This window comes from Physcomitrium patens, chromosome 7 (genome assembly GCF_059467195.1).
Source record: "Physcomitrium patens ecotype Gransden chromosome 7, ASM5946719v1, whole genome shotgun sequence".
Lineage (NCBI taxonomy): Eukaryota > Viridiplantae > Streptophyta > Bryopsida > Funariales > Funariaceae > Physcomitrium > Physcomitrium patens.
The window spans coordinates 17,480,643-17,494,295 of NC_143416.1; the positions used below are offsets into that span (position 1 = coordinate 17,480,643).

The 13,653-nt window shown below is 43.0% G+C and overlaps 2 protein-coding genes and 1 long non-coding RNA gene across 16 annotated transcripts; 2 read left to right on the plus strand and 1 right to left on the minus strand.

Annotated features, from left to right (window-relative positions):
- The first annotated feature begins 1,962 nt into the window (after positions 1–1,962).
- LOC112285122 (exocyst complex component EXO70A1) lies at positions 1,963–6,687 on the plus strand. 9 transcript variants are annotated; one of them, XM_073535482.2, is made up of 7 exons: positions 1,963–2,464; positions 2,924–3,051; positions 3,384–4,051; positions 4,226–4,524; positions 4,788–5,183; positions 5,640–6,062; positions 6,257–6,687. In XM_073535482.2, exons 3-7 carry the CDS (start codon positions 3,496–3,498, stop codon positions 6,626–6,628), a joined length of 2,046 nt encoding a protein of 681 aa, XP_073391583.1. In that variant the 5' UTR covers positions 1,963–2,464; positions 2,924–3,051; positions 3,384–3,495; the 3' UTR covers positions 6,629–6,687. The 9 variants fall into 9 exon arrangements, with proteins under 9 accessions (XP_073391583.1, XP_090108322.1, XP_073391587.1 ...); XM_090252196.1 differs by having other exon boundaries at positions 2,167–2,464; positions 4,223–4,524; XM_090252199.1 differs by having other exon boundaries at positions 2,324–2,464; positions 2,924–3,095; positions 4,223–4,524.
- Positions 6,688–7,685: 998 nt separating this feature from the next.
- LOC112285125 (putative steroid-binding protein 3) lies at positions 7,686–10,402 on the minus strand. 6 transcript variants are annotated; one of them, XM_024525681.2, is made up of 3 exons: positions 10,261–10,402; positions 8,825–9,165; positions 7,686–8,318 (listed from the first exon to the last, which is right to left on the minus strand). In XM_024525681.2, the coding sequence occupies exons 2-3, from the start codon at positions 9,106–9,108 to the stop codon at positions 8,036–8,038; spliced, it is 567 nt and encodes a 188-aa protein (XP_024381449.1). In that variant the 5' UTR covers positions 9,109–9,165; positions 10,261–10,402; the 3' UTR covers positions 7,686–8,035. The 6 variants fall into 6 exon arrangements, with proteins under 6 accessions (XP_024381449.1, XP_024381447.1, XP_024381446.1 ...); XM_024525679.3 differs by lacking the exon at positions 10,261–10,402 and adding an exon at positions 10,094–10,255; XM_024525678.3 differs by lacking the exon at positions 10,261–10,402 and adding an exon at positions 10,088–10,255.
- A 52-nt stretch (positions 10,403–10,454) lies between these two features.
- On the plus strand, positions 10,455–11,641 carry LOC149988594 (uncharacterized). Its single transcript, XR_016504301.1, has 2 exons — positions 10,455–10,585; positions 11,362–11,641. It is a non-coding gene; the product is annotated as an uncharacterized LOC149988594 (long non-coding RNA).
- Positions 11,642–13,653: the final 2,012 nt, after the last annotated feature.

Sequence of the window (13,653 nt, forward strand, 5' to 3'; positions counted from 1 at the left end):
TTGTGCGTGTGTTCTTGCGCTTACCAGCAGCCTAAATTTCCCCTAGACTTTTAATAATATTTTGTTCTTGATTAACATAAATTCTTCCTGAGTGCATCAAACCTTACACCATTAGTTTCAGTTCTGTTCTTAACGTAAGTCAGGACGTTAGCTTTACCCACACCAAAAATCAAGATGGTTCAACATTCTTGCCAATTGTCACGTTAGCAATTGGCACGTTAGCCATTGAAATTGATCACAGGTGAAAATTTCGCCGTCATGCACTTTGAAGCAGTCTACGAGTATCCGCTTTCGATTGGGCACCAATGTTCAATAATCAATGCAGATGTGGATGTTCGTGACTGTGCACATATAAGCAAATAGCCTCAGAACTGTTTATGGATTTGTTGATGGAGAGCAGGGATTAGCCTGGCAGAGTGTGCTGGGACATGCTTTGAAGCCTCGTGCAACTTTTGAAAGCACCACTCATTTCTGAAAATTGATTTTGTGTTTGTTGCAGTGAGACAATCTGCCACTGAATAGTAATTCGATGACACGGTAATACCACCATTGTTGAAGCAATAGTTGCGTGGGATTTGAGCGAGAATTTGAAGAGAGTGCGGGTTCGTTTGGACGCTGCGAGCATAGGAAGAAGTACACGCGGAAGAGGAAAAGTGTGAAGGCCGAGGCACTTGGAACCTATTAAACTTCGACATCATGGTGGATCAGTGGCTAGAACAAGCTTCACCTCACCTATCACGTTTTTAAGTTTCTTTCCACACGATGCCTTCGTGACGTTCTTTGTTGAAGTTTAGATGTCTTCAGTGGAGAGGTTGCAAACGAGGAAGAATTCACTGTGCCAAGGGGGGTTGGGGATTTGCGAACGCTTTGGAAGGAAAAGAAAGCATGAGTTCGTTAGTGGTGGTGCAAGTGCATGAACGTGAACATCGGCCGAGTTCTTTCATCATGAATGAGTTCGACGGTGATGACAGAAAGTGGGCAAGTGGTGAAGAGGAGCAAGTCGGGGGTCGGTACGTAAAACAAAGAGCAGCCATCGAGGATGGGGTCGCAGTGGGGCCAATATGGAAAAAAGGGCGGAGGCGGTGTTTCACAAGGTTTTTTTTGCTGGCTTTTGCAATGGTGCACAGAACAAGCGACCGGAGCATGCGATGAGGTGTAGAGGAGCTCAGCAAGCATCTCACCGATGGACTTGACGTTGAATAAGCGATGAAGTCTAAACATGAGGAATCTTGCAACATCTTCCGATTACCTTACGGATACGATTTTTGCAGTTGTCGGATAGAATGCACATCAAAAAGAAAAATTGTCCTAATGGAAACCCATATGCTCATTCGATTCCGCGATCCAGCACGTAAGCTTTAGTGTCTATCTTCGTGATCTTAGTTTGTGAAGACGAGACTGATTGTTTTTGGTGCGCAACAGGCATTCTTTCTTGTCTTTTTACCAGTCTGAGTTTCGTGCATCGTCAATTTGTTATTGCCATGATCTTTCTCTTGAAGTGTGCCAGAAACGTTTTTGGATAAAGTTTACCTATTCGTTGTTCGAAAGAGTTTAAAGGCGTAAATTGAGGGGTCGGTGCAGTGGAGAAGTTGATGTTATGATGTTCGCATGGAGAGTTTCGTAAATATCCTTGTCGTAAGGTTCTTGACGGCTGTTTGAACAAATGGTGGAGCAAATGTATCATTGATCGGAGGGGTTTTTTCAGGGTGATAATTTTTGTGAAAATTCGGACACAAATGAACGTTTGTGGCTCTTCTTCTTTTTTTATTTTTTTTTTTATTTTTTTATTACTAGGGGGACACCAATTGAGGATGTTGGATTGGGTTCGGTTGTGCAATTGGACATTCTTTATGTGAATACAAGACATCTCGTGACCTTCCTTCAGAGTGATTTCACCGCTCCTTTTCAATGCGTAGGAATGTCAAATTACAGATTATGTGATAATTCTGCAGTGGGTCGAGGGACTTGGGTGATGCTGTGTGCTCCTGAGTTTCTTCCCGTTCAGGCTTGAAATCATGAAGATGAAGGTTGAGTGTCGGGTTAAGGTTTCGTGCATCTTGGACGTAAAGTTAAGTTCCCAACATGTTTCAACGAAGATTGAATAGTCACATACCCTAGACGTCGGTGAAATAGTCGCATACCTTAGACTTCTTCAGACGACAACGGGCGGTTGGTTGCTTGTGACTGACGTCAGTTGGGAACTTCGACGATGACGTCGTGTTTAGCGGAACACTCTGTCGTTGTGGTTATTGAACTGTTCGTTTAGATTCGGTCTTACAGTTGTATCATAAATCCTCCTAGGGTGCTCTCCAATTTCCTGTTGGATAATTACACGGCACTGCTGTTGACGCTTGTCGCAATCGTTGCTCCTCAACTGTAGCCTAGTCACGAGCACCTGAAGCTGGCGACATATGATTTGGGGGCCCTCTGATGTTCGTGCTATCTGTTCGAGTTTCAAGCTCTGGTATGAAATCTACTCCTTACAGAGTGATCTATATATGTAGTTTGGTGTAAGGCGTCGGCACAGTATTTGTGACTACGCCACTATCGACACCAGTCTCACGCTGGGTCTGTCAAGATCTGAATCACGGCCAGACACGCAATTTCTTCCAGCAGCACGAGCATTGTTCATTCTCAACTTGTAAACCATTTTCAGATTCGCCCATTTGTGGACTTAGAGTTCGGCGTTGAAACTTATCTGTGCTTGTAGAATGAATGTGGGTCGAGGGGTTTTGAAGGATTCATCGTTCGTAGGGGTTCGTTTGAATTTCTCTTCAACATCTCATGTGTACGCAAATTCGGCTCACGATTGCTGAATGTATCTTACACTCGCTTTTGCTTGGCCTGGGTTGATTCCATAGTGTTAAAAATATATTGATCTATTGACTTTCTTACGGGCTGTGATCTGGATGACTGCGTTCAGATTTGAGCTCTCTTTTTCCGAGTGGAGAGCGGCCGCACATATTATTGAATTCGAGTGGTTGCAAAAGGATTCCCCTGTCAAGTGGTTGTGTTCTTCCTGGTTGCGGCAGAGGAACGTCGGAATTTGGAGTAATTTGAGCCCTATTTCTTGGTGCAGCTACATTTTATCTGCGGTTGAGGCTTTCGTTGATTTTCTGTGGAAATAGCACGAGTTTTTCGATTTAGGGTAGAAATCCTAGGGTAAACATCTGTCTGGCGAGGGCAAGTGGAGGGATTTTTGTTTTCTTTGCTTAGGGTGATGAGAATGGGTCACGAGGGAGCAGAGTGTGAAGCGTTTCGTAGAATATGTCATGCTCTGCAGCTCCTTTAGGCAGATTACGCGGTGGGGTGGGATTTGCACTGAACAGAGCAGGACTTGCGGCATTGTTTAATCAAGAGCGTTGTGGTTGTGAACTTAACAGGAGAATGAACTTGTGAGCAACGAGCGGGGCTTTGATGCACAGGAGATACATGTGTTCAGTAGGGAGGGATACAACAAGGCTGTAAGCTCTTGTGTGGTAGTAAGAAGATAGAATGAGTGTCGAAAGTGCTGAAGGCGCGAAGGTGGCATGGCCCAGCCTCAGTCAGATAAAAACTGTGGCCCAGGCCTCGCAAGATGGCTTAGCGAAGCTGCTGGCCGCCCGGTCTGCATTATGTCAATCCTTGGAGAAGTCTCGTGCCATCGGCAACCAATTAGGTCAATCGGACAAACGACTGCAGACTTCTCACGAGCGCCTGCCCTCTGTGAGGAAAGCATTGGCGCCGCTGGAGGGGCAATCTAAGATCGTGGAGGGGCTAGCGCAGAGGATAAACAAAACCTTAGAGCCTGCAATGCAGGTTCTGAGTATGTTCGATGTTGTAAAAAAGATTAGAGTGAGGCTAATGCGGGAGCCTAGAGATGATTTCGACAGCTACATGTCAGCTTTGGTGCAGCTGGAAGACGCTGTGGATTATTTAAATGAGAATTCGAGCGTCGCTATCAAGTGGTTACAAGAAGCTGTCTCATATTTGAACGAAGCAGGTTCTACAGACACTGTGCGCTTGGACCGACTTAATGAGTCACTGACATTTTTGAAGTCTCAACAGGAAGGTAAGTGTTTTAACGCTAGATGTTAGTGTATATCAACCCATACTGTATTTTCCGAGTTTGAGTGAGGAAATCTCCTCATTTACTTACAATTAAGGGCAAGGTTTCTGTAATAGCCTGTCATGATTGATTTAAGTATTGGGCCACTGTATTGAGCTAAGTGTCGTAATTAAGCAGGTGGGACACATGAGATCGACGGTGGGCTATTACTTACCGCCTTTGGCAAGCTTGAGAAAGAATTCAAGCGCCTCTTACACGAGCACAGGCATCCTATTAGTTTGCCGGAAAGGATAGATAATGAGGTAGAGGAATCTCCTTCTCGAAATTCCGAGGTGGACTACTTAGACAGTTACACTCCTGAGGTGCTGGAGAGACTCCAAGCAATCATTTCAAAGCTAGTTGGCTATCCTCATTACCAAAGATGCATGTATGCATACCAAGATGTACGAAGTTCACTCTGTGAAGAAAGCCTGCAAGTAAGTTGTCATCTCACACTTCTTTTTGGTTCAACTCTGATACTGGATTATGGTTCTCGTTGCCTACTTATATTTCAGCTTCTCAAGGTTGAATTGTACTTCCAAAGCATGGGGCCAAAACGCCTTAAAACTTTCAGTAGTTTGAAGCTCAAACTGTTACCAACCTTTGACTAGGTCTTCCCATAGTTCATCCTGCATGTGCTGTAACTATGTTCTCAACCTAGAACTTGCTGACTGTTTTCTGTTCCTCCGAAATGTTGCAGACTTTGGACGTGAGTTATCTGAATTACAGTACCACAGCAGCAGTGGATACCGTCGCCTGGGATGATCTACAGGTTATGATACATAAATGGTGCGAACATTTCAAGATTATTGTGAAAATACTATATGCTGGTGAAAAGCGCCTCGCCCGTGAAGTGTTCAAATTTGTGGGGCATTCAGTCTGGGTGGAATGTTTACGCAATCTGGCTGAGAATGAGATGGACGCGTTTATGCGATTTGGATTAAGCGTTGTACGGGGTGAACGCTATCCTGAGAAGCTCAGCAAGCTGCTGGAAATGTTTGAATGCCTAGAGATGTGTGAACCCAGTGTTAATCAAGTATTTGATGGGGAAGTCTGTGTTGAAATTCGATCGCGTCATCGAGAACTTATGAAACAGGTGATTACTCTTCGTGACAAGAACAAAGCATGTCTTACTTCTTATTTGGCGTCTGTGCATGCATGCTAGCAAATAAACGGGGGTTTAAACAATATTTTCGAAGTCATATTTGGATGTTTGTCGGAGCTTTTCCCGAATGTTTAGTTACTATATCTAAGCTCAGGATGTGGCGCATTTCTACTGGACTCTAAGTTCTTGTTTAAGGAATCTTATTGTGGGCTCGCTAGCTTCGTGAACCTCCTTAGATATTTCGAGGGCTAACCTACAGTAAATAACCTTTTGAAATACACCCCTCCTTCTACGGCTCTATGTACAGTTGAATATAAATTTAAATAATATTAGCGACATCGGTAGAATTTTCAGCCAGCTTATCATATTGCATAGTTTTGTAAGAACTTTTGTTTTGTGACGTTCTGAGATCCAACATATTGCTTTGCTGCGTGCCCCATGTTACAGGTCGTCGTTGCATCTGACAAGACATTTCGGAGCATTCAGGGCTGGATAAAGATGCAAAGGGAATTCGTGACATTCGACGCCAGGGTCATGCCGATCTGCAGCTTTGTGGTTAATTATCTGAAATTAATAATTGGTTCATATGTTGATCCGCTGAGAAAGGTGCTCCGAATCGCTCACAGTTGGGCGGACCCTCGTGCATTGGTCAGTGGGAGCGAAGATGAAGACGAGGGACTGTCTCAGGGCATTGCTCAGATTTTACGAACTCTTGAAGAAATAGTTGAGGCTCGCGCCAGAGAAGTTCAAGACCCTGCTCTGCGCCACATATTTCTAATGAACAATATGTACTATATTCGCACCCGTGTGAAGAACAGTGAAATCGGACCGCTGTTGGGCGAAGACTTGATGTCAGGGATCGGCCGCAAGGTATTTGCCCTCAGCGTGAACAGACAGAAAATTAGTCATTTTTTTCATTTTTTCAGTGTAACTGATTAAAGTACTACGTAATGCACTTCTATTTGGCTGTAGCGAGCACATTTCGTTTTATTTTTAAAATGAAAAAATCTTTACACGTTCTATGATGCTATTATTCAACTATAAAGTTATTGTTCCATGTACAGGTGTCACAAAATGCATTGAAGTACCAGCAAGAATGCTGGCGACCGGTTCTTCAGCATCTCAGCCGTGAAGGGCTTACGGGTTCTGGATCAAGCAAGGGACACCGTGATTTGGTGAGACAACGTTTGAAAGCATTTAATGCAGCCTTTGACGAGACCATACAAATTCAGTCAAAATGGATAATTCCAGATCAAAACTTGAGAGACGGAACCTTGGCAGCTGTCACACAGATGGTGGTTCCTGCATACCGAAGCTTTATGTCACAGTTTGGGCCTTTACTTGAGAGTCGTCTCCGCGATCCAGATAAATATGTAAAGTATTCTGCCGAAATGTTGGAGACAATTTTAGGTGCTTTGTTTTTAGGCAACGGTTAATTTAATTCATCTTCGGAATCTCTTTGTATATATTTTGCGCATTGCTATGCTTTAGCTCATTCTCTCTGCTCTCACAACATACTTTTGGTGTACTCATTCATTTAACCGATATGGTAATGTGTTCTAACCAATCTCAAGTATCAGAAACCGTTCGTTATATATTTTCGCGATGTCCCCACGAAAACAGAAGGGTTTGTGTTCCTGACAAGCGTTACTCGGTGCTATCTCCCTTTGAGCAACCTCTTGGATGGATATTTCCAGTTCTATTTTCAGATTTAATACAATTTCATCAACTGACTAGACATCATCAGCACTTCGTAACCTAGTCCTGATGTCGGATTTCAATTTAATGCTTTAGTAGTGGCGAAATTCTAGCTTTCATACTATCAGAAATTGGCAGTTAAAATTATCATGAAGTTGATTGACTCAGTAATCACCGGAATACACGATAGGTGTACACAAATCTTACCAATAAGAGCAACTGGTGCAAACTATCACATTAAATGTAATTCCTCACTGAAGTCCGAAATCTTGCAACTGTTTATCGATGTATTACTTGATTACAATATATCCCACCCTAGGACGCACAGTTTCTGTACGTTGTAAGCTTTACCACACATTCCACATCGAGTAATCTTATTTTGATTGCCGTGACTGGAATTTCAACTTCACGCTCACAAATTGGACAAACGTTGAGGTACCTAGATGTAATCTTTGAGTCTGCAAAGACGATAAAATAAAGCTAAGGCAGAAACGCATGCTCGAATCTCAAAATCACGCGGCACCTCACCACAAGTACGAATCATGCATTCCATCCTATAAAGCTAACATGTAGAGAAGTTGCAGAACTCGACGCTAGAGTACAGTGGAGAAATCGAACTGGATGATATATCACCTGAACACCAAATTAGGACGCGTGGAAACTGAATGTGCAACTGTATGTCTACATTAACTATAGAGAAAAACCTAAGTTTACACACGCAGGTCCACATAAAACCATGTGAAACTTGACAACTCTTACAGTTGAACAAGTACCTCTACAATACAAGCAACTCTATAACTTGTAAACGACCATGACATTCAAAATACTTCATGGTAAGAAGCTGAATCCAAGCAGAATTGAAAATGTTGTCTGAAACTCTATCACAATTCTACCACAAACTTCGAAGGGACTTTTTGGGAACGATAGTGAGACATGAATTTTATATTATCGATCACTCCCTCATATGGCCTAAATCCTGAGAATAGACTGGTAGTATGTAGATGTGGACTAACATAACGCATGTATTCTCTGCAGTGGAACAACAAAACTCTTATTGGCACTGTACAGTTGCATGTACAAAATGGAAAGCTTTCCTTCCTTCCCAGAACTTCCAATTTCACTAGCTCCAATATCAGTACAAAGCATCACTCGTCCTTTGGTGTGTCCGATTCAGAAGAGGAAGGCTGTGCATCAGGGGACTCAGTTGGCGCATCCTCACTCTGGGCAGTGTTTGGCTTAACAGTACCCACCTTCACGTACTTGCTTATGAACTTGTACTCCCAATCGTTCAGAGCTTCGACCTCATAGGAACTTAAGCCTTCAGTGTCACCTGTCAGATCCTTCTCCTCAAAAGACATTTTAGCCAATGCTCTACTTGCGTCTTTTCCAGCGAAGAGGGCATAAGGTCCTCCAGTTCCGTAAAATGCCCTGTTTCAACAGACATTCCGGTTTGAACTACAGAAAGTCAACAAATAGTTTAGAACCCTGACCACACTAGTGGCAAGTCATCGCTCCTCCGTAAGAAATATAACTCTGAAAAGTCGGCTAGACCCAATTCACCATCGTCTATTTTCAAAAGGAAAGACCATCAAACTGATATGGTTTTAAGTTGGAAATTGGTCATGGTCAAGCATGTATTTTTTTTAATCGAGTCAACAATCCACCTCAGAACAGAAGGTTTGGACTCGGGGATCAATGAGTTCTTGCGTCGCTTAGTATCAAAAAATGGAAATATCATAAACATGATTTCGGATCCATGCCATGCCATACCATCGTCAGATCGGGCCTGCTTCTCTTTTCCGAATTCTCTTACACGCATGTTCAAACAAGATATTTTGCCTTCAATGTGCTGTTTATGAAATTTATTTCTATTTGACACGCCTCTTCTTCACAGAGATTATTGAAACCCATTTAAAATATAAAAGTTCACATACCTTGATTGAGATACATCATAAATTTGTCCTTTAATAGCCATCAGCAAAGGCTTGCTCGGATCAGTACCATCATAGGCTGCGAGCTCTTTTGCAGTCAGCTCCCCGACCTGTGCAGGAGGCGGCAATGGCTGCACGGGGACATACTTGACAGGTGGTGGTGGTGCAAAAAGACCCAATATTAGGTAATAAATACCGACCACCAGTCCAATGATTGTAAAGAAAGTACCCGCTGAGAGTCCCGTGTATTGCGGGATCAAAGCCAATGTAGCATTCACGAAAGCCATCTCCACCACCCTACCTTGCTTCAGTTAGTAAAAGCAGATTGCAATCCTCCACAGTTCCTGTAAACATGAAACCAAGGCCACATAATTCATGATCACGTAACTTCATGTTGATTGTCATGACGCCAAACTTATGCAATCAACTTCATCTTCAGACTCGCACAAATCGGCAACAGAGTGTGACAGCTACAAACTTGTAGGTTGGTGTAGCAATGTTTTAGGAGATAGCAGAGACACAAAAAACAAAGAAAAGGAAAAACCATGCATGCGTGGAGTTCTAAACCGCGCAGTACCTCATTCCAGGGAAACAAAATACAAAAATTCCCTCCAACAAAGCAAGCACGCACAAGAGTTGGGTTTCAAACGAGTTTCATTGGCAGGTTTAGGGACCTTCAAAAATCTACCTATTACCTGCTCCAGATGATGAGTCACTAAGAATAGAGACAATGAATACGAGGCAAGGTGATTTATCAGATAAAACATACGCAAAAGGCCCTTTTGTCTGAGCAAGGGGTGGGTTTTATTGATACAAGGCACTGGGTCGAGAAATGATACTGCTCTTAGGTTGGGTCGACAAAGAGCCAAACCCTAGCTCACATCCCCCTCGGTGGGTCTTTGCTAACAGCAGCATCAAGCAATAGGCTCAACGAAATAGTCCAGAAAATCACTCTTCCAATGATACAAACATCACATTGAAACCCAAAAGATGCTCCCCCTAAAGCTACTCCCCAAACGAAAATCGCCAAACCAACATCTAGAACACAGGTCTAGGGTCAGCAACTTCCGCTCAATCCCACTAAACCTCACTTCCCGCAACGCGAACTCCTCGTCCACACCCCAACAACTGCATAAAGGAGAACTACCACCACTTAAACCCAACCACTGAAAATCCCGAAACCTACTATGCATGCAACAAGCGCTCCTCAACGTCAATCAACAATCGCATTCCACGCAATAAAAGCTCATTCTCCCATGTTCTTACACGAACCAATGCAAGAAAATGCCAAGATGACTGAGATGAAGCGAAGGCGAAATAGTCGATGGTGTGCTAAAAAGGAGGAGATCCTTTCTCGATAACAACGCAGCAAAGACTGAAAGGCCTCGACCAGACGAAAGGGGAACTACTCGCAACACGAACTCGTCAAGCTTGGCAACCTGGGAATAAGTTGGCTGCGACGCAACCTCAAGTCTGACTCCTCTGCGAAGCTCCCACCCCTACGGTTTCAGTCCATGTATTTTTTATATGTGCAGTAAATATTAAAAGGTCGAACCTATGACCGGGAAGCGGCGGTTCCTGAAAGCTTCGCTCACAGTATATTTATGGGGTTCGGCAATTTGTGGGAGCCTTTGACCACTGCCCCCCAGCAACTCGCATTTGGATTCGCGTTCTGGTTTCAATAAGTCGTTCTACGGCTTTAGCATATTGGGCTGATTTGGTTGTGCATCGCAATTGCTGAGCGTCATAAATTTCACTAACAGGGTACGCATCTAATTCCTTTACCACCTGTAATTCGGATGGCAGCTTTTCGTGATAGAATGTGCATGTTATGGTTGTGAGAGTCAAACTGTTAATCTGAATCTGAGTTTTGCTTGAACCTCAATGTTGCTTGAAAGTTTTGTCGAACCGTGCGGAGAGGGAAGAAAGTTCAGAATTCTACAGTAGAAAATGCGGTATCCTTCCTCGTGACAAAGTGCTCTGCGTTGCGTTTTCTCGTCGTCGGAAAAAGCCGGCATTCGTGTGTCGAAGTTAGAAATGATTTATGCTAACGTATGATGCAGGATGTTGCTTTGAATCTTAGAGTGTGGATTCTACATGTCCTCGATGCAATGTGGGAATAGTTTTTTTTTCTGGTTGGAGTGGGTTTTATTTAGTTACATGGTCAGAATGAAGTACGGTGATCCAGGTCCATTGGTCTTGGACAGCCCAACTTACAACCATCTCTTCCCGTCATTCTCCCTCAACTATCGGAATAGTTCTCACTAGGAATGTGCATCGAAGGTAGAAATATATTACCACCTACAGCCAGAGAATTGCTACTCCTGAACATGATATATCCTTCGCACTGAATGTGGTTCCGATCTAGAAGTCAGGATTCTTTACGATGGTTGATCAGACTATTGATTAGGTCTTTAGAAGTCTTGGAAGTAGCCGGATAACTTTAATTTTGTCTTGGCTTCGTATCAAAATATTCACTTCCTTGAAATCTTTCTTGTCCATACCAATTTATATCCCATTGTGTGTTGTGTCTGCGTCAGATTCCTTTCACCATTGCTTTGGAAATACGTGAAGGAGGCAAGTTGTACATGCTGTACTTTGCCAAAGTTGGCATCCAGGTGAAGGCCTTCACACCCATCTCGTGGACTCTGCTTCTCTGCTGTCAATATGGATGAATATTTGTTCACACAGAGTTACCAACCACAACCATGGTTGTCATATTTGTCAATTTTGACGCTGGCTGGTTTCAAACGCCATGAATCATAATGCCAAATGGTACCAACGATCCAAAAAATACACATGGTAAAAAAAAATTCCTTATGACTCAGTTTGTTTCGACTTAATTGCTGACAATTGCTGAACAAAGTGCTGACACAAAAGAACCCCCAAGTACATGGCTTTAGAGTTTTACTGGATAAATCGTAAGTCCTCGATATTATCTCGACCTGGTATCTTCCGTCCCTCTGTACCTTAGTTGTATAAGCCTAAGGAAATTCGCTTACAGTTGAACTTTTCTCAGGATTCCCACAAAAACAAATATCAACAATCGTTGGATTGTGGTGGAGCAGAAAGAAAAGTATGAATGTTTCAATGTGCATCTTTCTAGATGTTTTTTCTGTGTACAGTCTCTGTGTACAGACTGCAAGATTCTGCTTTGCATATCCAGCTTGAATTGAACGAAAATTTGTTCCTAACTGTAAACCAGTTGCAACGCAAGCAGGACTGTGCTATGTATGAAGGTGACTTTAGTCATTCGGGGGTTCTCTAATGAGGAACTCCACGTTTTGAGAAACATATCAATCGCTGTCTTCGTTAATGCTGTTGAGAATGCCATGCTAATTTCGTGCTTGTTATGATTGATACTTGCATCCCTGTCTATCCCCTCTTAATGTTTTGCTGTATTCGTTGTATTATGAGCTGCTGGTCGGTTGCCTCATAGTTGGATATCCTGACTTCACGAGGTTTAATCCTCTAGGCGTGTTGTTACTCGGGTTTGTAATTAAAACGCGCCACACCTTTGAACCACTCTTGTTGAACCATCATATGTTGATACGTTAATATTCAGTGCACTATTAAGTTTCTAATGAGCCATCAGGATGCTTTTGCATCTTAGCCTTGCAGCCATGGGCATCTTCTTCAATGTTGCCATTACATTTAGCTGATGTTTCCTCGAGAGAAAGCAACCTTTCAACATCTCTGAAGCAGTGTGTGTGTTTTAAGGTGAAATTGAGTACTTACCAAAGGACCAACTGCATCAATAACTGCCACTGTTCCGTTTGAGAGCAACCTAGCGATGTGGGAGGTGGAATCACGTAAATGTGCCGACCCATGACGGGATGTAGTTCACCTTGCTAGGTGTGAAGACGAAGATCATGTCACAGGTTGTACTTTGGATTATGAGAATGAGGATTACTTAGATCCGAAACATGGGATAGTGAGAATCTAGATGGCTAAGATGAGATGACGGTGAACTTGCCTCGACGCAGCGAAAGTGGAGTCAATGCTCCCTGCTGCCCCAGACCTTCCTCAAGAATCCGATTGTTCTGTACTTTGCAATGGCTCCGACCCTATCTCGGATGATGCTCCTTCAGAAAACACCAGCAGAGCCTCAACAGCAGCAGAATCCCTCTAGGATAACAACATGACCGAACTCGTGGAGGCAACTCAAAATTGTTTTAAGAAGAGCATGCCTGCTGCATTCTAATGCCAACTCTCTCTCTCTTCGGAGTTAGCCGAACGTCAAAACGAGTTGATCCTCAATCTGCCTCAGCTGCAAAACAGTGGACATTGTTAGCACCAGCGTTGAAACCTTCAAAGCGAAGAATGATTACTTCTTTAACTGCTACTGCAAATCTATGAGGGCATCACCTAATGGGACAAGTCTAACTGTTGTTGAAGGGAAGTACTCTCAATGCAGTTTCCACGCTGCAGTTCAATATCTTCTTCGTCCTCTCTCAGCAACTCATCAGCCATAATTGGCGCTGCAAGTCAGGAAACTAAGACAGCAACGGAGAATCCAAGGCAAACACATGAACACACAATCCTACTGCAAACTGAAGAGTTTTGAATGGCTTGATTACTAAACATCCCCACTTCTTTCTCCAAGTATACTTGTATTTAAAATGTCGCAAGGTGAGGAGTTTATGATGAGCCAAGTGAAATTATTTGGATCTAGAGTGGTATCTAAAAATCAATGTCAAAAGAATGTTGGTAGTTAGAAATCATCAATCTCACGACTTAGAGTCCCATTTTCGTAGACCATGGTTTAAAAGTTTCATGAAAGTTTCTTGTTTGGTGGAAAATAAATGTTTTTTGAAGCCTTATTTTTTTAG

What these genes read in the sequence shown, in the direction of transcription:
- LOC112285122 (XM_090252196.1), top strand. Translation starts at nt 3,496, where the DNA reads ATGAGTGTCGAAAGTGCTGAAGGCGCGAAGGTGGCATGGCCCAGCCTC. An exon ending in ATCGAGAACTTATGAAACAG is followed by an intron (nt 5,184 to 5,639) that starts GTGATTACTCTT and finishes CCCATGTTACAG; the next exon opens with GTCGTCGTTGCATCTGACAA. An exon ending in TGTCAGGGATCGGCCGCAAG is followed by an intron (nt 6,063 to 6,256) that starts GTATTTGCCCTC and finishes TTCCATGTACAG; the next exon opens with GTGTCACAAAATGCATTGAA.
- LOC112285125 (XM_024525681.2), bottom strand. Translation starts at nt 9,108, where the DNA reads ATGGCTTTCGTGAATGCTACATTGGCTTTGATCCCGCAATACACGGGA. An exon ending in TATGATGTATCTCAATCAAG is followed by an intron (nt 8,319 to 8,824) that starts GTATGTGAACTT and finishes CTGTTGAAACAG; the next exon opens with GGCATTTTACGGAACTGGAG.